Source organism: Petaurus breviceps, unplaced genomic scaffold, assembly GCF_028583685.1.
Source record: "Petaurus breviceps papuanus isolate PSGF00001 unplaced genomic scaffold, PetGlider_PUasm1.0 90723, whole genome shotgun sequence".
Lineage (NCBI taxonomy): Eukaryota > Metazoa > Chordata > Mammalia > Diprotodontia > Petauridae > Petaurus > Petaurus breviceps.
The window spans coordinates 150,718-176,644 of NW_027187323.1; the positions used below are offsets into that span (position 1 = coordinate 150,718).

General features: G+C 42.5%; 3 protein-coding genes across 11 annotated transcripts in view; 1 reads left to right on the forward strand and 2 right to left on the reverse strand.

The window, feature by feature from the left end:
- Window positions 1–10,538: 10,538 nt before the first annotated feature.
- On the forward strand, window positions 10,539–14,154 carry DRC12 (dynein regulatory complex subunit 12 homolog). Of its 6 annotated transcripts, none has more exons than XM_069066611.1 (7): window positions 10,539–10,615; window positions 10,843–10,927; window positions 11,668–11,733; window positions 12,177–12,296; window positions 13,130–13,222; window positions 13,481–13,611; window positions 13,958–14,154. In XM_069066611.1, exons 2-7 carry the CDS (start codon window positions 10,852–10,854, stop codon window positions 14,084–14,086), a joined length of 615 nt encoding a protein of 204 aa, XP_068922712.1. In that variant the 5' UTR covers window positions 10,539–10,615; window positions 10,843–10,851; the 3' UTR covers window positions 14,087–14,154. The 6 variants fall into 6 exon arrangements, with proteins under 6 accessions (XP_068922712.1, XP_068922713.1, XP_068922715.1 ...); XM_069066612.1 differs by having other exon boundaries at window positions 10,843–10,918; XM_069066613.1 differs by having other exon boundaries at window positions 10,548–10,605; window positions 10,843–10,918.
- Window positions 14,155–15,010: 856 nt separating this feature from the next.
- On the reverse strand, window positions 15,011–20,364 carry NHERF4 (NHERF family PDZ scaffold protein 4). The gene is made up of 11 exons (XM_069066610.1): window positions 19,776–20,364; window positions 19,411–19,438; window positions 19,104–19,177; window positions 18,502–18,713; window positions 18,040–18,235; window positions 17,793–17,929; window positions 17,002–17,206; window positions 16,478–16,674; window positions 16,132–16,398; window positions 15,729–15,929; window positions 15,011–15,474 (listed from the first exon to the last, which is right to left on the reverse strand). The coding sequence occupies exons 1-11, from the start codon at window positions 19,789–19,791 to the stop codon at window positions 15,445–15,447; spliced, it is 1,563 nt and encodes a 520-aa protein (XP_068922711.1). The 5' UTR covers window positions 19,792–20,364; the 3' UTR covers window positions 15,011–15,444.
- Window positions 20,365–20,483: 119 nt separating this feature from the next.
- The window catches only part of NLRX1 (NLR family member X1), a 29,383-nt gene continuing 23,939 nt past the window's right edge, over window positions 20,484–25,927 (reverse strand). For all 4 annotated transcript variants that reach the window (XM_069066607.1, XM_069066606.1, XM_069066608.1 and 1 more), the window contains exons 9-10: window positions 22,051–22,302; window positions 20,484–21,623 (exon numbers count right to left, since the gene is read on the reverse strand). In XM_069066607.1, the coding sequence (XP_068922708.1) occupies window positions 21,302–21,623; window positions 22,051–22,302 (574 nt within the window). In that variant the 3' untranslated portion in view covers window positions 20,484–21,301. The remainder of the gene's footprint in view (window positions 21,624–22,050; window positions 22,303–25,927) is intronic.

Consider the following 25,927-nt stretch of genomic DNA (forward strand, 5'->3'; position numbering starts at 1 on the left):
TTTAACCACCATGTGAACCCTTGCCCTGTGTGACTTCTCCATAAAATAGTCTTTTAGGCATTTGCATTGCATTCAAACGACGTAGCCAGCCCATCAGAATTGCTCTCTGAAGTAAAATTTCAATGCATGCTTTTTTTTTTTTTAATTAAGTCAGGTACTTAATTAAATCTGGTCTGCAATCAGAGTAAAATTAGCTGAGGTTTTTCTGAAAGGTTATGTATACAATTATATATATATATATATATATATTCCCTAACGCACTACATATATATATATATGATGGATAAGAAATAGATCCATGGACCATTACATATATACATGTGTGTGTGTGTGTGTGTGTGTGTATACACAATGCATACCTCTGGTATAACTAGTGGATTTTTTCCTAAACCCTTTCCTCTTTAATATGCTTCAAATTAAAATGTATAGGATCCCTTCAACATTTTATATACATGGCTTTCATTCTGCATTTTGAAATTGTTTCTACTTCCTTTTTGTGTGGTCCTATCTCTCACTTTCAAAATAGAAAGTAAAAGAAATGGTGATCTGCTTTCTCTATGGGCTCTGCACATAAACTTTAATACAGAGGCCTTTGGACTGAACATCCAGAGACTTGCAAGAATCATGTTTCTCATCCTTTCTAAATTTAATAAAAAGATTAGCTGTTGATAAAACTGCTTTCCCTTTTGTCTTTCTGTAAATTAAAGTATGGAAGGCAGGATTCTGAACTGGGTTCCAAATCTAACTCTGTTCAAAAATTATTTAGTATTTCATGAGTTCTGCTGTCTCATTTCACCTGCAAAGAAGAGAACATACTCATTTCCTCCCCAAAGTCAGTTATATTTTCATGTATATAGTACAATTTACAAATTATAAGAGTATTACAGTTTTTTCTCTATTGTCTGTATGTTGTTTGCCATATCATCACATCTAAGACTGTGAGTATGCACTGTACTTAGACAGTACAGTGCCTTTAACACAAATAGACTTTTTGATGATGAGGACAGGAATCTCTGCTGCTTAACTGCAGGTATTCTGGGAAGATAAATGAAGTGTATTAATTCATTGATTGATTATTGGCTATGTTTAAGGCACTATACTAAGCACTTATGGAGACACAGAAGTAAATAAGGTTTCCAGCCTTTAAGGATCTTACAATCTAGTAGGAAAATATCTGACATGCACAGATATAAATATAATAGATCTGTGATCTCATCGATGTGGGTAGCCCCTTCAGTGATGCAGATCAAAATGCATCCCTGTCTTTCATCCTGTGTCACTCATTTGTCTGTATCCTCCAATAAATCATCCATCAAGGATCCATTCTATGTGTTAGAGACCTTCCTCTAGGTATTTTAATATTCCATGCGCATAAGTACAAACCCCTGACTACCTATATTTTCTTTTGTTCTTACTACATGAGTAGCTTACCTCCTTTTCTGATCATGCATTTTTTAGATTTCACGCTTCTCCTTTTTGCCACTTAGTATTTGGTCTTCCTGTTGTCAAGGCTAACAATGATGGATATAATATAAATTAGAGATAATAACTGTGCAAGTAAAGTATAAAGTGCTATGAGATAAGATGAGGGAGAAATAACTTCTAGCTAGAAGGATCAGAGGAGGTGTCATTTGAACTAAACCCTAAAGAAGGACAGGAAGGAATAGGGAGAGGGAGCTCCAGTTAAAGATGCATGAGCAAAGGTGCAGAGTTGGGAAATGGTGTAATGTATAAAGGGACAATAAAGATTATAGTTTGGCTATTGTGTAGACTCTCCACAATACTCTATACTAGAGTGTGTGATTGGGGAAGTAGTGTGTTTTGAAATCATTAGGAGAAAAATTTTAGAGAGTCAAGAAGCTAATTCAATAATGCCTCTATGTATGTGTATCATAAATTCTGGACAAAATTAGTGTCTTCTTCAGTCCTATTAAGTGTCTGGAGTGTCTAGAACAGTGCCCAGTGCTTCTAAAAGATAAATACATGTGAATGGGCTTCTGCTGAATTTCCAAGTCCTGTTCCTTAGAGGAAGTATGGTGTTAATTTCATATCCTATACTTGTTCCTGTAGATTTATTTCTGATATTAGGCATCTGGCCAAAGGCACTGGAGGGAGAGGGTGGAGGGAGGAAGGAAGAATTATCCAGAGACAGATTCATCCGGTGCCTTAATGCTTGCCAGAACAGGCCATTGGAGCTTTTGCAGCTTTTAACGCTGGCCAAGTAGATGAGATGATAATGGACTTTGGGATGGAGTGGCAAGGAGTGGCTTACAGACTGAGAGAAAGACAGTAAATCTCTAATCTTTTTCTCCCAACTTCTTTTACCAACACAATTCTTTCCCCCAGCCTCAGTGGGGAATACCCAAAGGATAGATTGAGGCCAAGGTCAAAAGCAGAAAGCCCACTAGAGGGAGCTCCAACAAAGACTATATACAGCTCTAATGCAAGAGATTTTTCTCACAGCTTTGTTCATCCATTCATTTATCTAAGAAATATTTAATACCTATTATATATAAGGTACTATGCTAGGAAATTAACAGAATACAAAGATAGGATAATGACGAGTCCTGAAGTAGTGGAAAAGATTAATAAATTGAGAATTGGGGAATCTGAACCTAGTACTTGTTCTGCTTTTAATTCACAGTGACCTTGGACCAGTCACTTCCCATCTCTGGGTCTCTATTTCTTTATCTATAAAATGAAAGAGGTGGATTAGAGATATTTGAGGATTCTGTCCAGCTCTCATCATCTGTATTTCTGAGTGCTACAAGGCAAATATAATACGCTATAGAAATTCTGAGGAAGGGAAGATTATTTCCTATTGAAGAATTCCAAGAATACTTAATGGGAGAGATAGCATTTAGGCAGGGGTCTAAAGTATGGTTGGGATTTTCACTGGTGGAAAGAAGAGGAGGGAGGAGTGGAACGGAAAATATTCCATATGGAGAAAATAGTGTAAACATGGACAAGATGGAAAGCACCTGTCATGTCTGGGAATTGCAAGGAGCATTGTTTAGCTGGGACATGTAGCAGAGAGAGACAAAAACCAAAAGGTATATTATAGGACCAGATCATCAAGGCCTTGACTAAATATGTAAAATTTTGTGAAAGGTGATGGATGATTATGAACAGTAATATCCCACAAAGAGAGGCACTTTAGCAAAGCGGATAAAGTATTAAACTTTAGTAGGGAAAACTTGGGTTCAAATTCTACCTCTTACACTTACTTAGTTGTATGACCATGGGCAAATCACCTAATCTCTCTGAGACTTTGTTTCCTCCTCTGCACTATGAAGATAATAAAACTTATAGTACCTATTTCACAGAGGTATTGTGAAGTTCAAATTTGATAGGACATGTAATGTGCATTGTAAATTTTAAAGGACCATATAAATTTCAGTTATTATTATTGAATAATTTCCTAGGACCATTTAGATAACATTTGGTAGGCAGTGATTAGTACTTGAAGGATGTTTAGTAGTGTAATGACATGACCTAATGGTGGATTAACTTGGGGGTTCTAGCTACTTATTTATAAAATTAAATCAATACACACTCTGATACTTGGTTACTTCAACACAAATGTGGGGAAAAGTAAATATAGAAAAAAAAAATTATGTGGGAAAACATGATTCAAGAAGAGGAAGAAGAGGAGCCAAAGAAGACTACACAGAAAGCTCATGCCTTTATATCATGAATACTTTCTTCAAGAAAAGAATTGGTAAGCACTACAAATAGCACCAAATAACATCACACACACACAAAATTAATATTTTAACAGACAGAAAAGACTCATTCTTTATATGAGATTTATCCCCTTAATCAACTGTCTCTTTTAGTCAGATCACTGACTTGTCTGAGCAAAAATCAGAATAAGTAAAGAGAAAGAGATAGGGAGTAAAGTAGGGGGGAGGGGTAGAAAGAGACAGAAAGGGGGAGAAAAGGGTATGGCATCTAATTGAAGCAATTCAATCCTGAACTATTTCAACAAGTAATTGATCATAAATAATGGGAAACGAGGGACGGCCAGGTAGCACAGCGAGTAAGAACACCAGCTCCAGTGTTGAGAAGACCTGGAGATCGAATCCCAGGCTCAGACACTTAGCACCCACCTAGAAACACCTGCCCGTGTAACCTTGAGCAAGTTACTTAACCCCAATTGCTTAGGGGCAGCCAGGTGGCTCTGCGAGTCTGGTTCCAGTGTCGGGATGACCTGGATCAAATCCGGGCTCAGATATTCAGCACCACACCCAGAAATAACTGGCCATGTAACCTTGAGCAAGTTACTTAACCCTGATTGCTTTATAAAAAAAAAAATAATAATAATAATAATGGGGAACGGGCAACAGAAATAACATTAGCATTGATTATAATATTATATAGAAGCTTAACCCATGTAAACTAATTGCCACAACAAGACCAAAAAGTACCTGAGTTCATAAATAGTTAACTTACTTATGAAGTGTAAAAATATGGTGGTCAAAAACAACAAGGGTGTTGGATATGAACTTATTTGTAAAACCTTTCAAAGAAGCATGAAGAATTATGAGGAGTGTCATCTAGTGGAAAGAATCAGTAAAGGGGTAATACTGGTTTAAAGAAAACCCGACAAGTAATCTAGTTAAGCAAAATCATTTCAGGGACTTATAAGAACAAAAATTCAAGGAGGAAAATAAATAGAAAAAATGTGAAAGATTTGTAACAATTATTATTGTTCTCACCATCAAGGACAATGGATCCAAAGAACCTGGATTCTAACACTTCCTACTCCCAGCTATCTTCTCAACATTTTAGTGACAACTAACCTCCCATTCCAGAAACCATGCTCTGGCGGTTCCTTCATGCCCTTTCACCTTAAGAACTTCTAGCTTGAGGTTCCCCTCTCCAGACTATTAACTGTCTTACCTGGATCACTATATCTAGCAGATCCCAGTCTTGCTACTCTCCCACCTCACTAGATTTACTAGCTGCTGTATGCATGTACCATCCCAATTCCTCAGAGCTGGAACCATGATAAAATCAACTGTGCCATTTTTCTTCTAGGGATATGTCCATCCAAGCCTCTATGGCCTCATTTATTGTTTTATTGCTTTCAGAACCAAAAGGTCCCTTCCAGGCCATCACCGTCCTTTGTATGTTGTTTCTCCCAATTAGAATGTAAATTCCTTGAAGGCACGGACTGCCTTTCCTTTTGTATTTGTATCCCAAGTGCTTAACACAGTGCTTGGCACATAGTGATGCTTTTTCATTCATTCATAATTTCATAGTTCTGTTGAGGTTTAGGGGTGCCTGAACCTCATCAGTTCCATATGTGCCTATAGGAGACATAGACACGGTACTAAAGAGAACATTAGAAAGGCAGCTGTATTGGATCAAATTGATATACGGGAGATCCCTGCTGGAACTAACACAATTGTAAAAGCCTTGAGGGAATCAAACAAAAGGAGGAATACAAAATGGGGGGTTATCTTCGACGAGGGGTAAGAAACCTGCAACCTGGAGGCCACCTGTGGCCCTCTAAGTCTTCAAGTGCGGTCTTTTGACTGAATCCAAACTTCACAGAATAAAACCCCTTAATAAAAGAATTTATTCTGTAAAACTTGGATTCAGTCAAAAAGCCACACCCAAGGACCTAGAAGGCCACTTGTGGCCTCCAGGCCACAGGTTACCCACCCCTGTCTTAGACTTTATTAATATCTCCCCTCCCCTGCAAAAGAAACAACTACTGGCCTATATATCTACTTTGCCATCTATGCAAAATATTTAAGAAAATAATTTATACACAAATCAAAGACATCTTTAATGAGAGATTAGTAGGGAATAAACAGGACTCTACAACTGATATTCAACAATGAACCACACCCTTACTGTTCTGCAACTGACTGAAAGATATAGAAAATATAAGAGCCCACTGTTGTAGTTTGTTGGTTGTCAAACTACATTTGATTTTGAATAGTAAAAAACCATCTTAAAAGGTCTTTTCCGACAGTGTCTCTATCAATACATCAAAATCATTCCAAATTTAGTGAGCTACAACAGCAGAAACAACCCTTTTCAATGACCCTCTGATCACCAACATCAGATGAGCCATAAAAAAAGAGATTTTTGTTCACCAAAGATGATCACTGCTGCGATGGAGCTAATCCAGTATGAAGTCCAAGTTGAAGTTTTTGTTCATAGTTACTTTAATGAGGTCCACAGATGTACCTGTTAGTAGATGTTATTTCATCATGCCATAAAACAATGCAGAGAATCCTTCAAGATATAGTCATAACACTCAAAATAATTTATCCTGTCCATCCATGCAAGAAAGAACAGGAAAGAAGAAAGCAGGAAAGAAGTGGATATGAATATATTGCCTAGATTATGACATGCATTTGGATGGATGATTTATAGAGCTTGCTCCCTAAATTTGTGTCTCACTACTATTATCCATAAGTATAATATCTGGAGGACAGGTAGGTAATGCAGTGGATAAAATGACAGGCCTGGTGTCACAAAGATTCCTCTTCCTGAGTTTAAATCAGACACTGACTAGCTATGTGACCCTGGGCAAGTCACTCACCTTTTTGCCTCAGTTATGTCATGCAAATGAGCTGGAGAAGGAATGGCACACCACTCCAGTATCTTTGCCAAGAAAATCTCAACCGGGATAACAAAGAATGTAATGGGAATGGGAAGACCTTCCCTGCCCCTTAATAAGCCTAAGAGAATTTGAAGATCTTCCCTGTCCCCTAATAAGCAGAATGGAATCACATGGAGTCTGTGGTGGGAGGAGTTTGCTGAAGGGTGAAGCAGAGCCCACAGGAAGCTGGGAGTCAAAGCAGTTAGAGCTGGAGGGAAGAAAGGACACACCCAAGGAGGCAGCTAGGTTTGTGTTTGTTTGCCCCATGCTGTGACTACTAGACTTTTGTTTGTTTGTGGGAAGGCTAAAGGATGGTTTGCTCCATACTGTGTGTATTAACATCTTTGTTGCTATGATAGATTCAGGTTTCTGGTTTAGGGATTCGGTTTTCTGGTGGCTGAATAAATGTTTCGCTTCTGTCTTCTATATGGAGAGTCTGTTATATTTTGCAATTCAGAATTATGCCAGCATATTCGTAGTCATTGTTGGTGAGTGAATATTGCATTGGTACTACAAAGAGTCAGACACAACTGAACAACAAAATGTATATTTGGGGCAAACAATTCATATTAACACTGAGTTAGGCCCAGTACAGATGGACAATAAGATGGGAGGAGAGTGGACTTGATTGCCTTCATGAAAGCAAATCTTCTTTAATGACCCCAAATGTCCCCTGGAAACAATAGCCCATCTTTTTAATACTAACTTGTTATTTGTATTGCTTTATGGTAGCAAGAAATATAATACAAAAACTCCAAATAATAAAATTTCTATCACACAGAGGAAAACATAGAGGTTAATGGTGGATGTGGGAAGAGTGCAACTAGTAAGGTTTTTTAATAACAAGAGAAAAATAAATCATCAAGGAAAAGATGGTCTAGTTACTTAATAAGTCTGAAGGATAATAAGATAATCAGAATGAACCACTGGTATCCATCTTCAAGATGTCAAGAAAAACAAGGAAAGCCTACAGTACACTGGGTGGATCCCTGTAGCAAACTTAGGGGAGAATATGCATATAAATCACGCAACTTGAGAAAGCACTGATGGAGTGTTATCTGCATCATTGAAGAGAATACCCAAATTGATGATGTCAGAGATCCACTTGGCAGTATTTGAGTGATACAATCAAAGGTATATTGGTAATGCTTTGTAGAATATGTTAAGGAAGATATAAAGGGCAGAAAGACTAATTAGTAAAGCATTGAAAAAGTTCAAATGAGAGGTATCAAGGTTCTGAACTAAGGTAATGGTAGTGAGAATAGAAAGGAAGGAATAGATGCAGCAAGTACTATCCAGGTGGAATCTATGGGATTTGGGAATTGATTCAAATGGGAAATAAAGGAGTCAAAGTTTTAATCCTGCTATGACTGCAAAAATGGTGAACCATTAACAAAAGTTGGGAAATTGAGGAAAAGGGTTAGCTTTTATGGAAGAAAGTGAGTTCACTTTTGTACATGTTAAGTTTGAGAAGTTAGAAGAACATCCATAAGGAGAGAGTCGGTATATGAATAGGAAATGCATGACTAGAGTTTAGGAGAAAGGTCAAAACTAGATATTTAACTTTGGGGATCATCTGCATAAAGGTGATAGTTGAAGGCTTACATGTGGGTGAAGCTGACAAGTGAAAGAATGTAAAAGACAAGAGGGTCAGTGATAAAACCCAAACCTCAAACAAAACAAAACCTCAGCATTTCCAGATTCTCAAGTTCAAGATTATAGATTTGGAAAGTCCTGATAAATTGTCTAGTTTAATCGCTTCATTAACAAATGAAGAAACTAAGACTCAGAAGATTGTGACTAACCATCCTAAGGATGTATAGCTACTTAGTGAAAGAGTTAGAACTAGGATCCAGATGACCAAAGTCTCCTTCTGTTGCTCCTTCTAGTATACCCTAGTCATTATGAGTAGTACTTCTCATTATACGTGTTATCCAACTTTTCTCTAAGCCTTGTTTTCCGTTTCTCTTATAGAAAGAGATGTCCTCTCTGTTCTAGGTACCCTTACCAATATGCCATAGCAAGCCTCAATTATAAAACTTACTACACTATAAGCTCATTGAAGATAAGTGATATTTCATATTTATATTTTTAAAAGTGTATCCTACATAGTGGATTCATAACAAATGTTTGATCAGCCAAAATATAGATAGCAATACGTTTTGTAGGAGCAAAGAACTGGAAGCAATTGGGGAATGGCTAAACAAATTGTGCCACATTTAATGGAAAATTACTACCTCATAAGAAATGCCGAATATGAAGAATACAGGACACAACCATGAACTGATACAAAGTGAAGTATACAGAAGAGGGAAAACAAAATGCAAAATTAATGCAACCTATATAAAGGAGGAAGTTGATCCCCCCCACCAAACTGATTATACTCACCCAAAAAAGTAATCAAAGACAGGAAGTAAAAGGGCAAATAATTAGGTGTTAATGTGTTGACAAAATGGTAACACTCTGCTACCCCTTTTCAAAATGTGCAAAATTTTTCCTGATGTACATAGAGAGGAAACTTACCATTAGCTGACACATTAACCATGCCCTTGATCTCCCTTAAAATGCTAGTTTACTAAGCCCTGCAGTCACTTGAGACAGGAAGCAGTTCAAGGAGTGGGATCTTTGCCAGCAAAAGAAATAAGATTAAGAATTCAAGAAAGAACTCGTCCTGGCAATGGACATGAGCTAAGGAGGGGAGTGGACCCTGAGAGTCCCAGAGCAACAGGAAGAAATTCTGTGCCCCTGAGGAAGCACCGTGAAGACTACATGGAGAATAAATATTGAGAGCATAAAGTTGCCTTGACTACACCATTGTACTTTGTGCCTATTCTTTCTGTGTATGTTGTATGTATTTGTAGGTACATGTATCCTACTTTAGTAGGGGAAAGGTTTTAGGGGCAGATAGAAAGCAGAGTGTCTTAACCCTGGGCAAGTCACTTGACGTGATTGCCTCATAAAAAATATATATACATATATAATATATATGGGCAATGTTTGGCCCCAAAGAAGAAATGAGAAAATGTATTTTCCTTTCCATCTTAGCAGATTCAAGGGGATTATGTCTGTAAAATACAGCATATACTATTGGACTTAGTTGATCTGGTAGTTGGTTATGCTGAAGTCTGTTTTTTGTCTTTTTTAATCTTTGTTAAAAGAGTAACTTCTCTGAGTAGGGGAGAGATATGTTGAGAAAAGGTGATATAAATAAAAGTATATCAGTGAAAAGTAAAACAAAATAAAAAATAAATGATGAAAGAATTTTTTATGCAATAAAAACATGTCATTTTAGAGCTGAAAGATTACTCAAAAAGAAGAGATGAGAAAATTCACCTCCTTTTCTGCAGAAGTGAAGAATTGTGGTTATAGGTATATTGTAATATTATACTATCAAATTTCGATATGTTGGTTACTTTCACTGAACTTTTTTTCTTTTTGCTGCATGGCTGAATGGATAGGGGAAGAATATATTCAGAGAAAGGAAGGTAATATGAAAGCAAATGATAGCAAAATTGAAAAGAAATTGTCTAACTCAAACCTTTCATCTTATGGGAATCATACCAAATAGTTATTATTACTGTTGTCATCAGCAGCATAATAAAACTTTTTTTTTTATTTTAAAATTTATAATGTTCCAAACTTATGGTTTCCAAAAAAGTCTGAACCAATCTTCCCCAAATCATTCTTCACCAGTTCCCTCTGGGATGTGAAACAGGGGAAGTAGAGAGAGCAGGAATAATCTCTTTAGTTAATTCTGTCTTCCTACCAACTCTCAAGTTTCTTGGTTGCTAGGACAGAAGGCAGCCCAGAAATTCAACTTTCCTGCTACAAGCTCCACCCCCTACATTGCTGATCTGGATTGGTTCCCCTAATCCAGCCCCTTCCTTGGTCTTCCAACTCATTGGGCCATCCCACTGCCTTTCAACTTGAGTTCTTTGGGGAGACACACCAGAGAAGAGATAGGAGACACATCTGGGGAGGTACTTACAGGTAAGGGGAGGCAGAGAAATAGGGGGTATAGGTAGGCACAAAACCCGTCTTATACCAGGAATTACTTTCTCCAAAAGAGGAACGAAAGGAATTTCTTTTTTACATAGAGGATAAACAGCCTGATCACCAATTATTATTCTACCAGAGAGTCACCTTGAAATGAGAGTACAGGGGGCAGATCCTTAGTACCCCGAACTTGAACACAATGTGCCCATTTCCTCCCATAGGACATCAAAATGCCACCAAAAATCAAAGGAAAGGGATCAAAAGTTGGGGGACAGAAAAAGAAAAAGAAGAGTCAAGGTGAGTCAGGTGGGTAGAGGTTGGTGGGAACAATGCGCCAGTATCTTTGAAGGCAATTCTACTCCACACATGTGAAGTGGGGACTTTCTTGGCTTGGCTGCCTAGCCTCGCTTAGAATCCTGATCCCCTTCCCTATGGTGGAATTCAATCTGAGTCTGTTCTTCCTCCTAACCTTGGTTCCTTCATTTATAACAAGGGTACCCAAAGAGCAGGGTTAAGGGATGGGGAAAGATGGACTTGTGTCAGTTTCTTCAGTTGAAGACCCATCTTCTATCTCTTCCTGTTTCCAGAGACCAGGATTCTACATGAAAATAAAATGCAGGTTCTCCTGGAATCCCCAGGGATCCACAATCTCATCAGGGTCAGCCTAGCCTATTTGTGACCTACTTAACTTTTGCAATTGTCAGTACCTCACAAGCCTGTACTCCCAGTTCCAGAGAAAACCTTTATTTTCACCCCAAAGAGGTCTCTGAACTTGGGGGTGGAGGAGAATGACTAAGGAGAAGCTAGAATAGTTTAGGCCCTTTATCTGGTTTCCATGAAACTGTCCCCCACTTCCTGTTTTGTAATATAGGAGGAGTCATGGACTCAGAGTCTGAAGATGTGGTTTTTGTTTGAATTGCTCTGTAGCCTTAGGCAAATTCACTTACCTCAGTTTCCTCATCATAAAATTAGGGAGTTGGACCAGACAATAAAGCCCCTTCTAGCTCTAAATCTATGATCCTGTGATTCCTCCTTGCCACGGACAGATGTTGACGTTGAGATCAAGCACAGGAGAACAGCCCTGGAGCTGGAGATCCTCCGTGACCATCTGGGTAAGGGGACAGTAGAGGAAGTGCCCCTAGGAGGTTGCTATATTTCCCTTTACTCCCTTGAGAGTGGAATACACCAAATTCGCTCCTAACTAGATCCTAGCTAAATAGATCGTTTCAGAAGATTGTTTACATGGGAAGTCTGGGTAATAAAGGTTAGAATTATAATTAATTATAATCCTTACAGAGATATGATGATGCCATTTTCCATGGGCCAGAGTAGAGAAGAAATTTGTTCCAAAAGAGTGACTGGTAGAGTCCAGGGCTGGGGGAAGCAGAGAACTCTAAAACATTGGGCAAATAGGAGCTTGGAGTCTCCAGGAGTGTGTGAGTGAGTGTGTGTGTGTGTGTGTGTGTGTGTGTGTGTGTGTGTGTGTTAGTGGGAGGTATCCTGGGAGGATGGGATATTCCATGTGGGCTAAGGACTTCATTGGTGCCACCCCCAGCTCTTCGGCGGGATGAGACTCGCCAAGCCATAGCTAGCAGAGAACGACTCCAAGAGAGGCTGCAGGAGTTGGAGGCTGAGGTGGAGAGGGCTCGAAGTGATGGAGAGGCTGTGTATGCAGGTGAGAGGACAAGCAGCTTATCACCAGTTCTGTCTTTGGGCTTTCTCTGCTCAGCATAAATTGGATGAGGCTCTTGTCGGATCTTAGATGTCCCAAGGTTTATGACCCCTCCATCCCATTGTAGAACTGGAATGGGACAGGGGATCTGGTTGTCTTTCTGTTCTCTATTTGTTATAAACTTCCACCTTTTTGGTTACTTGACAAGCAGAATTTTCTGTATCTATTATCACTAAGCCATGGGAAAGGGTTTCCCAAGGCAACTTCCTACAATGTCATCTCCCATATGGAGCATCATGTTCATTTCTGGGTACCACATATTAAGAAGGATGTAAGTGGGAAAGTATGCAGAGGAGTACAGCCAGGATGGAGAAGGACCTCAAGATCATGATAATGATCCGATCCTCAAGGATCAGATGAAGGAACTGGTAATTTTTAGCCTGAAGAAAACTTCTAGGGGAAATGTAGCTATCTTCTAATATTTGAAGAACCATCACATGGAAAGGGGGTTAAATTGGTTCCTGTTGTCTACAGAAGACAGAACTAAAAAGAATGGGCAGAAGCTGGAGAGGAGCAAATTTAAGGGTAATGAGGAAAAAACTTCCTAAAATTTAGATCTACTGAAAAGTAGAATGGACTGGCTTGTAAAGTTGTATGTTCTCTCACGAAAAGTCTTGAAGCAAAAACCAGGTGACAAGCTGGTATGTTGTAGAAAGATTTCTTGTTCTGGTATAGATTGAACTAGATGGCCAATGATGTCTCTTCCAATTCTAATTTTATGGTCTTCCTCACTGGGAGTGCCTCCCACTCCTCCTTCTGCCATCCCTTACTCCAAGAGATGAATCGTCAGTACCAAACCCTGAGGAAAGAGACTGAGACACATAGCCATCGATTGGAAGAGGAAGTGAAGGTCCTTCAGAAGGAACTAGGTATGAATCTCCATCTCCTAGATGGGTAACTGATCAGTCTGTGCTCTGAGAATGGAGTACAGCAGGGCTAGAGCTAGGACCAAAGAGCTGAGCTTGACAGGAATGAAGGGATGAGACAGCACTCTTTTAGGTGAGACATCTAATGGTGCTCTGTCTCTTGGAAAAGTGCAAATGGGACAGATTCTCCCACAGGCCGCTGAGTAGCCCCTATCCAGCTGGGCTTTGCATTCCTCATTAATCCTCTTCCTGGCTCTCCAGAGACATGTCAAAGAGAGGCAAAAACTGCTAAGAGAGAGGCTGAACAGGCATTAGCAGAGCGAGACAAAACCCTTGCCCAGCTTCAGGCCTATGTGACAGACATGGAGGCTAAGTATGAAGAAATTCTACATGTAAGTACCAGCCAGCCAGCATTATTCTTGCACCTTTGCCTCCTGGACTTTGGCACCCTCTTCCTGGGCTCACCAATCAGTTCCTAACTAGCTCTTTAGAACTCACTGGGAAAGACAAAACTTAACTTGGAGAAAGGCTGCAAGGAAGAGACATTTGCACAGGAGTCCAAGGTCCTCCATCTCTCCCAGTAACAGATGGCAGGTGACATGGCTAATTTAGGCCCCTGTCACGAAGGGCTTTTAAGAAAACAGTGGGAGGTGAGATGTAATTCCAAAGTCAATGTGGGGCATAATTCACTTATTCTCTTCTGTGGTACTGAGATGAAAAGATGATCCTCCTTTACAGTGCAGCCTGGATCGACTCTTGGCCAAACTGACCACCGTCAAGCTTGAGTGGGACGAGGCTGCTCTGAGGCTCCATGACAAGCACAAAGTACAACTTCAGCAATTTGGGCTCAACCCGCTGGACCTCTGAGGCTGGGAACCCTTAGATTTCAGGGCCTTCAAGGCTCCCAACAATAAAGGTGCACTTTATATATAGCACTAAGCAATAGAGGACCTTTCTCCTCCTGAGCCCTCCAGTCCTTTCTCTAGATGAAACTGGCATGGCTGGAAGCGCTACTAGCAGGAGAAAATACCTTGGGTTGCATACAGAAACATCAAACTAATGCTTTATCTTTTGAGTTGTGGGGAAAGAAACGCTGGTAAACCCAACCCATCCACTCCCCTCCCCCCACCAAGACTCATGGAATCTTGGTCTTTGTTTCAGAGGCAACTAAGTGGTACGTTGGACAGAGCTCTGGGCCCAGAGTCAGGAAGATCTGAGTTCAAATCCAGCCTCAGACATTTACTAGCTGTGTGGCCCTGAGCAAGTCACTTAACTTCTGTTTGCCTCAGTTTCCTCAATCACAATATGGAGATAACAGCACCCATCTCCAAGGATGGTTGTAAGGGTCAAAGGAAATAATACACACAAAGTGCTTAGCACAGTGCCTGGCACTCAATGAACACTGTATGAATGCTTATTCCTTTCTTTTCCCTTCCCTATATTCCTTACTCCATTCAAACCCAGACAGTGAGACTTGTGGGAAAGGGTAATTCCTATAGGCTCTAAGTCTATATCCACTATATACTTGTGGCCCTTGCTTCCCCATAGATCCTGAGGGAAGGAAGGAAACAAGCATTTTACAAGTATCTCATTTGATCCTCACAACAATCCTGGAAAATAGGTATTATTACCCTTATTTTACAGTTGAGGAAACTGAGGCAAACAGAGATTAAGTGACTTGCCCAGGGTCATACAGATAGTGTTTAAGGCCTGATTTAAACTCATGCCTTCCTGGCCCCAGCTCCGGAGCTCTATGAATGGACATCATGAAAAGGGAGATAACAGAGGGAATTGTGATACTGGTCTCCAATTTTAATTGAATGTTCACCATCATCACACATCAGTGGAGAGCTCTGGCTCCTCCCCTCAGATACAGCACAGGAGATCCTAGTCTTTGCAGGTCCTACTCCCCCACAAACAAACATTTTCTTAGGGGCTCCCCTGGCCCTCCTACCAAACTCTTGTACGTTTCTTCTGGCTGGGCATATGGATGGGAAGCTGTTGAGAGAGCAAACCCAGTACATTGGGCAAAGCTACTTCCCCCACCCTTTCCCAGGGAGTAAAGTCCTGGGAAAGGAAAGAGACTTATCCCAGGAGGCCTATGTAGTCCTATGAGGACATCCCATCTCTCTAGCCCTTGGGTCCAGGAATTTCCATCCACTCCTGAAACAAGGAGGTGTAGTAGACAAAGCGAGATCAGGCAGATCCACACCAGGTAGGGTATTCTATAGCCTCTCAGAGGGAAGAATCCAGTCCTAGGTTTGGAAACAAGAGAAGATAATGACTTGAGAACCTAGTATCTCGTGGCCATTTGCTTTCCCCCACATCTCAAAGGGCAAGAATCCCCATGAATGGGGTAGAATCTTTATTCTGCAGTTCAGTTCCCCAGACCTGGCGCCCTCTCTTCTGTCCATCCATGTGACACTGGGGGCTCTGCATTGCAGTAGTCCCTTCTCTCTCTGCCCTCCCCAGCTGCACTTCCTTCCTCCCCATACCTCTAAATTCTCACCTTTTCTGGCTCTAAAGAACTGCCGGTTTCAGTGCCTCGTCTTCCCTGGGCTGCCAGCCTCAGCCGAAGAGGAGGCTTCGCATCAGCCAGCTGCTGCAGCACCTCAAGACCATTCTCCCTATTCACAGATTGTCCGTTCACCTCTAGAACCACATCCCCCATACGAAGTCCTGCTTGGGAAGCTGCGCCCCCTGGGGTCACCTGGGAACAAAGGTCAATCAGCAGAGTCAGACAGTACAAAGGTGGAAGGGCACAGACAGAACAGGCATCCCTTAGGGACCATGTAATTGTGGAGATAACATGGAGGTGAGACATGGGCTGGGCTCTCCAGTGTTCTGGAAAAACTGGGGAGGAGGCTCCCTTAGGTATAGGAACTAAAATCAAGGGGTCAAAGGTACATCACCTGGGAAATGATGATATCAGACTTGCCAGCCCCACAGTGGAGTCGGAAACCATAACCACCATTGGGCCCTGGGCTCAGCAGGCATTGACGGAAGCTGGGTAGGGCCGGAGGAACAAGGGAGGTAGAAACTTCAAGTGGTGAGGCCAGATCTGTTGCTGAGGGTGCTTGATCCTCCACCTGGGACACTGAAGGAAGCTTCTGAGAAGAAGCTGGACCATCTGCTTGGTTACTAACATCTTCCAAGAAGAGGAGAGGAGACAGGTGGACCTAAACAGAGAGAACAAACCTCTTGTTCCGCTGTCTTGACACCTTCTAGCTCCGCCCCCCCACAGGTGCTAGATCATACCATGCTGTAGAAGCTGTCAGCATCTGGGTCCACTACGATTAGGGAGAGGCGACATCCCTGGGCCCGGATCTTGGTCACAACCTCCTCATGGCCCAATCCCTCCACACTGTCCCCAGCCACAGCAACCAGTCTGTCACCATCCCGCATCCCAGCTTGGTCTGCGGGCAGCCCTGGGTCCACCTCCCATAGGAACTGCCCTGGGATACAGACATGCTCATTGCTCCTTCCCTCAGCCCAGGGTTACAGACATGGACAGCCCAGGATAGGTAGACATTGACCTGTTGCTTGAATGAACATTCTCCTGAGTTGTATGGGGAGGGCATATGTGCCCATACATACATGGAGAACATATGGCTTAGGCTCAAAAGGGGACATGTTAACAACTAAGTATGGGAATGAAAGGAAACAACTCCCTCCACATGCCTAGAGGGGATAGGTAGATATTGACTTAGGTGCATGCCCACCCGTACTCTCCCCACCCACCCACCACTCTCATCCCATATTATCCAAGGTTCCCCACTCACCAAGCTGGCCATTGGGGCCTTTCTCCTCTCGAAGCAAGAACCCAAAGCCCTGGGACCCTTTATCTAGATGCAACCGGCGTGGCCGGGCAGGCAGTGCCCAGCCCTCAGCCAAGGGGGCAGCCAGGGGTAAGCCCAGCTGACGACACTGTTCTTCCACTTCTGGCCCTGCCACCAGGAGGGTTACCTGCTCCCCGCTCTGCCGAAGCTGTGGGGGCCCCCAGACCAAACATAAATACCCCACAGCCAGAGAGTAGCTCAAGGCAGATGCTTCCCCAGAATCCTCTCCTCCCAAACACAGGAAAAGAGGCATTGAGGATGACTGGGTCACCATGCAGCCCTGGCACAGTGGAAGGATAGGTATAGAAGGGACCTGGTATGAACCTTTAAAGGAGGGGTCAAGGTTCATTGTAGGATCACAGATCGAAAGTTAGCAGCCCCCTCAGAGACTATCTAGTCCAAACCCTTTATCTTACAGAAGACAGAGGCCCTGGGAGATTGTGACTTCCAAAATTACACAGGTGGTATATATCAGAAGTGAGATCTGAACCCAGGGCCTCTCTCTGACTTCAAAGCCAGTATGCTTCTAATTATAACATCAAAAACACATCTTCCAAGGGTGAGCCCAGATTATTGTAGCATGAGAATAGAAGAGAAAAGGAGACACCTCTCAGGCTGAGATCCTTCAACCTTCCTCCCACTTCCCCTATCTATGGATGCGCCCACCCAAGGGAGAAGACAGGACTTCTGGATTTCCAGATGGGAAGTGGAAAAGGCAGGGGAAGAGACTGTACCTTTCTGCTGAGCTGACTATGTGAGAAACTCTCCACACTGATCCCATTGACTTCTAGCAACCGAGCCCCCTGCGGCACCCCGGCCCGCTCTGCTGCTCCTCCACAACTCAGTATCAGCCAGAAAAAGCCCTTCTCTCCTGGGAACAGAGAATCAGGCTCAGGCTGCTGTGTGCCCAGGACATTGTGAGAGAGCCTTCTCCCGGACAGCCTGCCTCCCCCCATTCAAATCCTCAGAACCAGCTCACACCGTGGGTGACGCTAAAGCCAAAGCCACCCTCATCTTTAGCCACGTGGCACAGCCGAGGTCGGACACCAGAGTCCAGGACAGGACAGAGAGGGGCGCCATTGCTGTCAGCCTGGTGGGCTCGAGCAACCTGTGCCATGTTCCCCGCCAACACTATCAGCAGCACCCGAGGACCACTTGCCCGGATTCGCCGTATCACCTGAGTAGGGAGGGGATCACAGGAGCTCCTGAAGGAACACCCTGCAGGATATTCATATCTAGGCATATTCCCATTTAAATAGCCTCACTTTTCCCTGAGAGTACCACTTGTCTCTAGGTCTTCCCCCAAACTTCTCTCTTCTTCTAGTCATTTCCTGTGCTAGAAAGAGAGACTTCAGTGGTGCTTAGATGACCAGCCTGCCCTCTGTGACCTGTGGGGTGTTTTTTCCCCTTCCTTGGCACTAACCACGGCCTAGAAAACCTTACCCCATAGTAGTCCTCATGCTCCACAATGTCCCCATTGACTCCCAGGATCAGGTCTCCATCCTGAAGTCCCTGACGCTGAGCAGAAGTGCCTGGTTCCACTTTTCGGACTACATGCCCATTCTGGCCCAGCTCCTTATGCAAGCAGAAGCCAAATTTCCCCTCATCATCCTTGCTTAACAAACAGAAACGGGGGCGCTGCAAGCCCCAGGAATCTGTCAGAGAAGGAGAAGCCAGACTTAGAGTGCGAGGAAAGGCAATTTATTACAATGGGCACTGTTATTATTCCATCTCCCAGGGGATACTACTTTCCCCTCTAAATACCACCATAGGTCAAAAATACCGCCATAGGAGAAGCAGTTGGGAAACAATGGAGAAAACGGTGAATCACACCCAGGTGGCAAGAATGCCTATCACATATAAGGCAGGGTTTAGGGGACTCTAATGGCATGGAAATGGGGAAAACTGACAAGACTCCCATAACTGGCTGGGTGTTCTCAGGGTGATGAAAGAAAATGATTACTATCAAGATGGAGGTATTTGGGGGAAAGCTAGGGTACTTTTCATTTGAAGAGAATAGATGAATTTTGGGTTGAGAAAATTACCAAGGTGGTCATGGTCATCAGTTAATGAGAGTGCAGGATTATCAATCCCCAACTTTGGGTTAAATTTAAACTTCCTGTAAAGAGGCAGGTAGAAAGGATAGTACCATCCTGGGCACCATGCCCAAGTCAGGTTTCACCAGAGCCCCATCCCAAGCTAAAACTATCCCTTTTCTCCTCTTCCCACCCCCACCTCCAACTCCACCAAACACAGCAGAACAATATTCCCCATCTCCTCTTCCTTTCTTCCATCCCCCTCAACATGGAGGAGTAGGGAAGACATCTCCGCTCTCCTCTTTATGGAACTCACAGACTTAATTTGGCTGTTTCCTGGAGATCTGGAGGGGAAAGAGTAGGGTGAGGGTAAGGTACACCCATACCCTCACCAGTTCTGGATTACACCACCATAATGATCTTTCTTCATTGTCTGAACCTCATTCCCATACAGATTACCCCTTTGCCCCCTAGTTCCCTCTCTAACCCCAGGATCCCTGGTGCAGATCTACAAGTAGAGATACACATACAATGTGAAAGGAGCAAATATTTGCCCTGCTATAATTACTTCCTCCCTGATACCCACACCTTGACCGCTAACTCCAAGGTACCAGGCTCCACATCGTGAGTGTCCCCCAACCGAGGTCCCCTCCTTAGAGGGCACTTCATTACACTCTCTACCTGTTGCTGCTTCCATGTCTGGGGCGAGTGTTCAGGGTAGGGACAAGGTCCACCACAAGCAGCTGATCCTCCTTTTCCTTTCCCAAGTCCCGCCTCCTTCAAGACACTGCTGGCTGAGGTAATGGTTAACAGAGGAGAATCTTGCCTCTAGAGAACTGAAGAACTTTCTCCCATCTCCCTTCTTAGGCCCCAACTTTCCCTAGGAGGTGCCCATCTGCCACTGTTCAGCCAGCTTCAGAAGTCTCCCTCTAATCCATTCTGTGTATTCCAAACCAAGAGGGACAGGTACTATTGTTCTGAGCCTCAAGATACACCAGCCCTGCAGCAAATCATAGGCTAACATTTCTCCAAATTAGAACCCAAAGGCTGTTGGCACCCATACCTGAATGACTTCTAGGTCATGAAACCACTCACAACTGAAACAGACAGGAAGGGAGAGAGGTGAATTAGCTCAACCCTCCCGCCAACAGGACCAGGCCCTCTGCTTCGAGCAGACTGTGGAGATAGTAGAAGGAGAGGGGAATATGGGAAACTTATGCTCCTTCCTGCCCTGGAACTCTGAAGAAGGGAGCCCACAACAGTCGGTAGCAGAGCTCACTTGGTTATTTACTGAGAACCATGCTCAGGGTCATCTCTGGGAGATGTTGGGTTCAGCTAGTAATACAGTTTTTTATTTTTATTTTTGCCAAGGAAAAAGAGACCACAGCATCAGACAGAAAACACATGTTTTTGTTTTTAATGGCAGCAAGTCAGGGCACTTACTTCTAGGAGCCACCAAGCTTTGCACATCTTTATGAATCTGGGTAAAGCAAATAAGGAGAAGGCACCAATGGAAGAAGAAGACATCTGCCAGTTCCCTTGGCATCCATGAAGAGGACTTGATCTGGCACAGGAAGGAGGAGAGGCAGGGTGGGCAGGTAGACGGTCACTATCTTCACAACTAATCTAAGTGATCTCTCCAGGAACAAAGGGGAAAGCATGGGCCACATCCACATTAAGAGGTGGATGATCAACCTTCATACCCTAATTCTCAGGGATAGTGGAAGGGAGTGACTTGGCTCCTTAAAATGCTAAGGGAGAATGCACCTTATTCCATTGCTGACACACCTCCCCCAACAAAATGAGAGCAAGCAAGTCCCACCAATACAGCAACAATTTCATGGCTGTGATCTGGATACCACAGAGTTTAGGGAGCACAGCTAGAATATGCTGTGTCAAGGCAGTTCTGTGACCATTTCCTCATCATTACAAGTTCTTTTTTTTTTTTTAACTTTTTGGAGGGGGAAGGCAGGGCAATTGGGGTTAAGTGACTTGCCCAAGGTCACACAGGTAGTAAGTGTTAAGTGTCTGAGGTTGGATTTGAACCCAGGTCCTCTTGACTCCAGGGCCGGTGCTCTATTCACTGTACCACCTAGCTGTCCCGTCATCACAAGTTCTAAAGAAGGATTTCCCTACCACCATACACAGAGGCTGACAAGGGATAATGGGGCAGATGCCAATGATAAGGGCTATGCCTGACACCTGCCTCAGCTCCCTGGGCCACCTAAATGCTCCAGAAGAGATTTTACTTCTCCCTCCACTCGCAGCAGCTGGGCTTTACGCCAGGGATTGAGGGTGGCACCCCGGCTGTCTTCCAGGTCTCGAAGTAGCATGGATAGGTGGCGACGGACTCGGCCTCGCTCCCAACTGTTCAAATTGCGCTGGATTTCACCAAGGATCACAGACCAGTGCTCTGACACAGCTGTGCCTTCAGTCAATGATGCCACTACTCGGGCCCTTCCAGGGGTAGCTCCTTCTAGCTCTCGTAGTCTCTTTCGGCCCTCTGTGCTCAGTTCATTGAAGTAAAGGCTAGTGAGGAAAAGGGGAACAGAAGGGGTGATTCATCAAAAGGCTCAGTGGGGAAGACAAAGTAGATAAGGGAGAAAGGACAGCAAGGCAATGAGAGGCAGTGGAGCAGGGAAAAGTTAGAGATGGGAGCATGGTGGCCAATGGTGGCTTAAGGGCTGGAAAGTGACCAATCACGGGGCACAATGTAAACCAGATCCAATTTGGGAGAGAAATAATTGTGGAAGAAGGAAAGGTTGGAACCACTTACAAAAGGGTCAAGGTTGAGTAGGGACCAGAAGAATTTAAATTACAGGCATTAATCAATAGATATGAAGACTGAAGGGGAACTTCTACCCATGTAGGTTTCGAGGGTAGCTGATCTAACAAGAAAAGTGGGAAGATTATTTGGTCTTGAAAAGATGAAAGAAGGGAATGAATGATTACTCACTGTAACAGCTCCAGAGAGGGGTGCTCTCTGGCAGCCCTGGCCAGGCCAAGGGCTGCTGCATCACCTGCTCCATTATAGGCCACATTCAGCTCCCGAAGCTGTTGGTTTCGTTCCAGGTGGGTAGCCAGAAGCTCCAGGCCTTCATCCGCAAGCCCAGTGTGCAGCAAAGACAGGTGGGTCAAAGAAGTGTTCCCACTCAGCCCTTCTACCAAGAGGGCCAGTCCTGCTGCTGTTAGTGGGTTGTTGGAGAGACTGCAGTAGGAGAAGGAAGGAGAGATATGGGAAACCCACTCCTGCCTCAGAATTCTGAGGAAGGGAGGTCACATCGTCAACAGCATTAACTGAGCACCAACACCAAGGCCATACCTAGAAGGGTGCTGGGTTCAGAGCTGTTAATACAATTGCCCTCCCCTTCACATAACATTGTCATGCAGGTGAAATCTGCTTAGCAGCATAGGATTTAGAACTGGAAAAGACCTGAGAGATCATCTAGTCAAGAGATTAATTTTTTTGCAATGAACTCTTGTGATACTCTGGTGAAGCATGTTCACCCCTTCTCAGAATGATGGTTTTACAGCAACACTGTGCAATGATCAACTATGATAGACTTATCTCTTCTCAACAATACAGCAATCCAAGACAACCACAAAAGACTCATGATGGAAACTGCCATCCACAACCAGAGGAAGAACTATGGAGTCTGAATACAGACCAAAGCATACTATTTTCTCTCTTTTTTTCTTCTCTCTCATGGTTTTTCCATCTTGTTCTGATTCTTTTTTCACATGACTAATTTGGAAATAGATTTAATATGATCGTACATGTATATCAGGTTGCTTGCTGTCTTGGGGAAGGGGGTGGAGGGGGGGAGAAAAATTTGGAAATTGAAATCTTATACAAGAGAATGTTGAAAACTATCTTAATGTGTAATTGGAAAAAGCATAAAATACTATTAAGTGGGAAAAATTAAATTTAAAAATGATGGTTTTAAATGCATAAAATAAAATACATAAGATTGCAAAGAAAACCACTTATATTGAAGTAGCTATCAATTTATTTAAAACTGAGTTCACAGATCCTAAAGTAATAATGCCTGCTCTGATTCAACCGTCTAATTTTACAGATGAGGAAAGTGAGGCTCAGGGAGAAGAATCAGCTTGCCCGTGGTCACACAGACACTCAACAGCAGAACCAGGCTTTGAACCAGGTCATTTGGTTCCAGATCCAGTGCTCTTTCCGCGACACCAGTGGCGTCAGACTCCAATAGGAACCAGAGTCACTGATCCATACATAAGGGTCTTACAGGTTGCATACTGATTAAGCCATAAAATGTCATGTTATCTATGCATTTATTTTGCTAAACATTTCTGAACTACATTTTAATCTGGTTCAGGTGGCTCTCTTTTTTTTTCTCCAATTTTCAGAGTCCTTGGCTTTGCTGCCCACCAGCTTAAGACTTCCCAGATAGTGATTCCTTTATTCATTAAGAGCAGCTTTAAAGAGGAAACCGATGGAAGAAACCATAAAAGAGTCAGGTGCAACTTACATATGGTAGAGAGGAGGCAGATGCAGCTAAAATTAGAGGAGAATCAGGTAACTGGGGAAAATCTTTGCAGCAAATTTCTGTCATAAAGGTCTCAGCTGAGGACAAGCTAGGCAGTACAGGGGGTAGAGCAATAGCCCTGGAGTCAGGAAGACCTGAGTTCAAATCTAGCCTCAGATACTTACTAGCTGTGTGACCCTAGGTAAGCCACTTAACCTCTGAGCCTCAGTTTCCTAAACTGTAAAACGGGGATAATAATAGCACCTACCTGTTGTGAAGACCAAGTGAGATATTTGTAAAGTATTTAGCACATTGTCTGACACATAGTACATGCTATATTAAAACTTTGTTATTTAGTCACGTCCAACTCTTCATGACCCCATGGATGGCACACCAGACCCTTCTATCCTCTACTATGTCAAGTAGTCTGTCCGATTCTGTGGCACTCAGCCTAACTCTCACAGCTATACATTGCTACTGGAAAAACCATAGCTTTGACTATATGTACCTTTGTCCATACAGTAACATCTCTGCTTTTTAGTATGCTGTCCAGATCTTGACTTAGATTTCCTTCCAAGAAACAAATGTCTTTTAATTTCATGCAGTTGCTGTCTACGGTGATCTCTGAGCCCAAGAGTTTAAAATCTGACCCTGCTTCCATTTCCTCTCCCTCTGTTTGCCAAAAAATGATGGGACCAGTTGCCATGATCTTAGTTTTTTGTTAAAAGGCAATTTTTGCACTCTCCTCCTTTATCCTCATCAAGAGGCTTATTAATTTTTCTTCACTTTCTGCCATCAGAGTGGTATTGTCTATATATCTGAGGTTGTTTTATATTTCTTCTGGCAAACCTAATTCTGACTTTTGATTCATTTAACCTGGCATTTTGCATGATATACTTTACATATAAGTTAAATAAATAAGGTGACAATACAAAGCCTTGTTACTCCTTTTCTGATCTAAAACTAATCCATTTTACCACGCTCGGTTCTAACTGTTGCTTCTTGACCCACACAGAGGTTCCTTAAGAGGCAAGTAAGATGACCTAGTACTCTCATTTCTTTGAGGACTTATCACATTTTGTTGTGATCCCCACAGTCAGAGGCTTCAGTATAGTTAGTAAAGCAGAAATAGATGTCTTTACAGAGCTCCCTTGCTTTCTCTATAATCCAACAAATATTGGCAATTTAGTTTCCAGTTCCTCTGCCTCTTCAAAAACCAGCCTGTTCTTCTGGTCATTCTCAGCTCACATATTGCTGAAGCCTAGTTTGCAGAATCTTAAGCAAATCTCGCTGGCATGCGAAATGAGTACAATTGTTCAATAATTTGAACATTCTTTGGCATTGCTCTTTTTTTAGGATTGGGACATAAATTGATCTTTTCCAGTCCAGTGGTCACTGTTGATATGCTGGCATGTTGAGTGAAGCACTTTAACAGCATCATCTTTTAGAATTTTAATAGCTCAGTTGGAATTCTGTCACCTACACTAGCTTTATTATTAGCAATGCTTCTTAAGGACCACTTGACTTTATTCTCCAGGATGTCTGGTTATAGATCATCATGTGGTATTAAAGGTAACTATTATCATTACTAGTATATGTAGGTAGAGAACTAATTCAAATTTATGAGAATAAAAATCATTTCCCAACTGATAAATGGTCAAAGGATATAAAGAAATTCTCATAGGAAGAAATCCAAGCTATTAATAGCCATATGAAAAAATGCTCCAAATAACTAATAATTATATATTTAAAGCAACTCTGAGCTTGCACCTCACACTCATAAAATTAATGAAGTTGACAAGTATGGAAAATAACAAATTCTGGAGGAGCTATTAGAAATAGGTATATTAATATACTTTTTAAAATATATTTTATTTATTTTGTTAAATATTCCTCAATTACATATTAATGTACTGTTGATAGAACTATGTACTGATCAAGCCTTTCTGGAAAATAAATTGGAGGTATGCTCCCAAAGTGCATACTGTGCATACCCTTTGAAACAGAAATACTACTAGTAGACTTCTATCCCAAAGAGGTTAGAGTAGGAGAAAAAGAAGTCTATGTACAAAAATAATTATATCAATTCTGTTTGTGATGGCTAAGAACAAAATAATGAAGGGATGCCCAACAATTGAGGAATGGACTAAAAGACTATGGTATATGTATGTCATAGAATACCACTGTGCTAGAAGAATTGATGAAATGTTGGGGCGGCCAGGTAACACAGCGAGTAAGAGCACTGGCCCTAGTGTCAGGATGACCTGGGGATTGAATCTGGGCTCAGATACTTAGCACAACACCCAGAAATAACTGGCCGTGTAACCTTGAGCA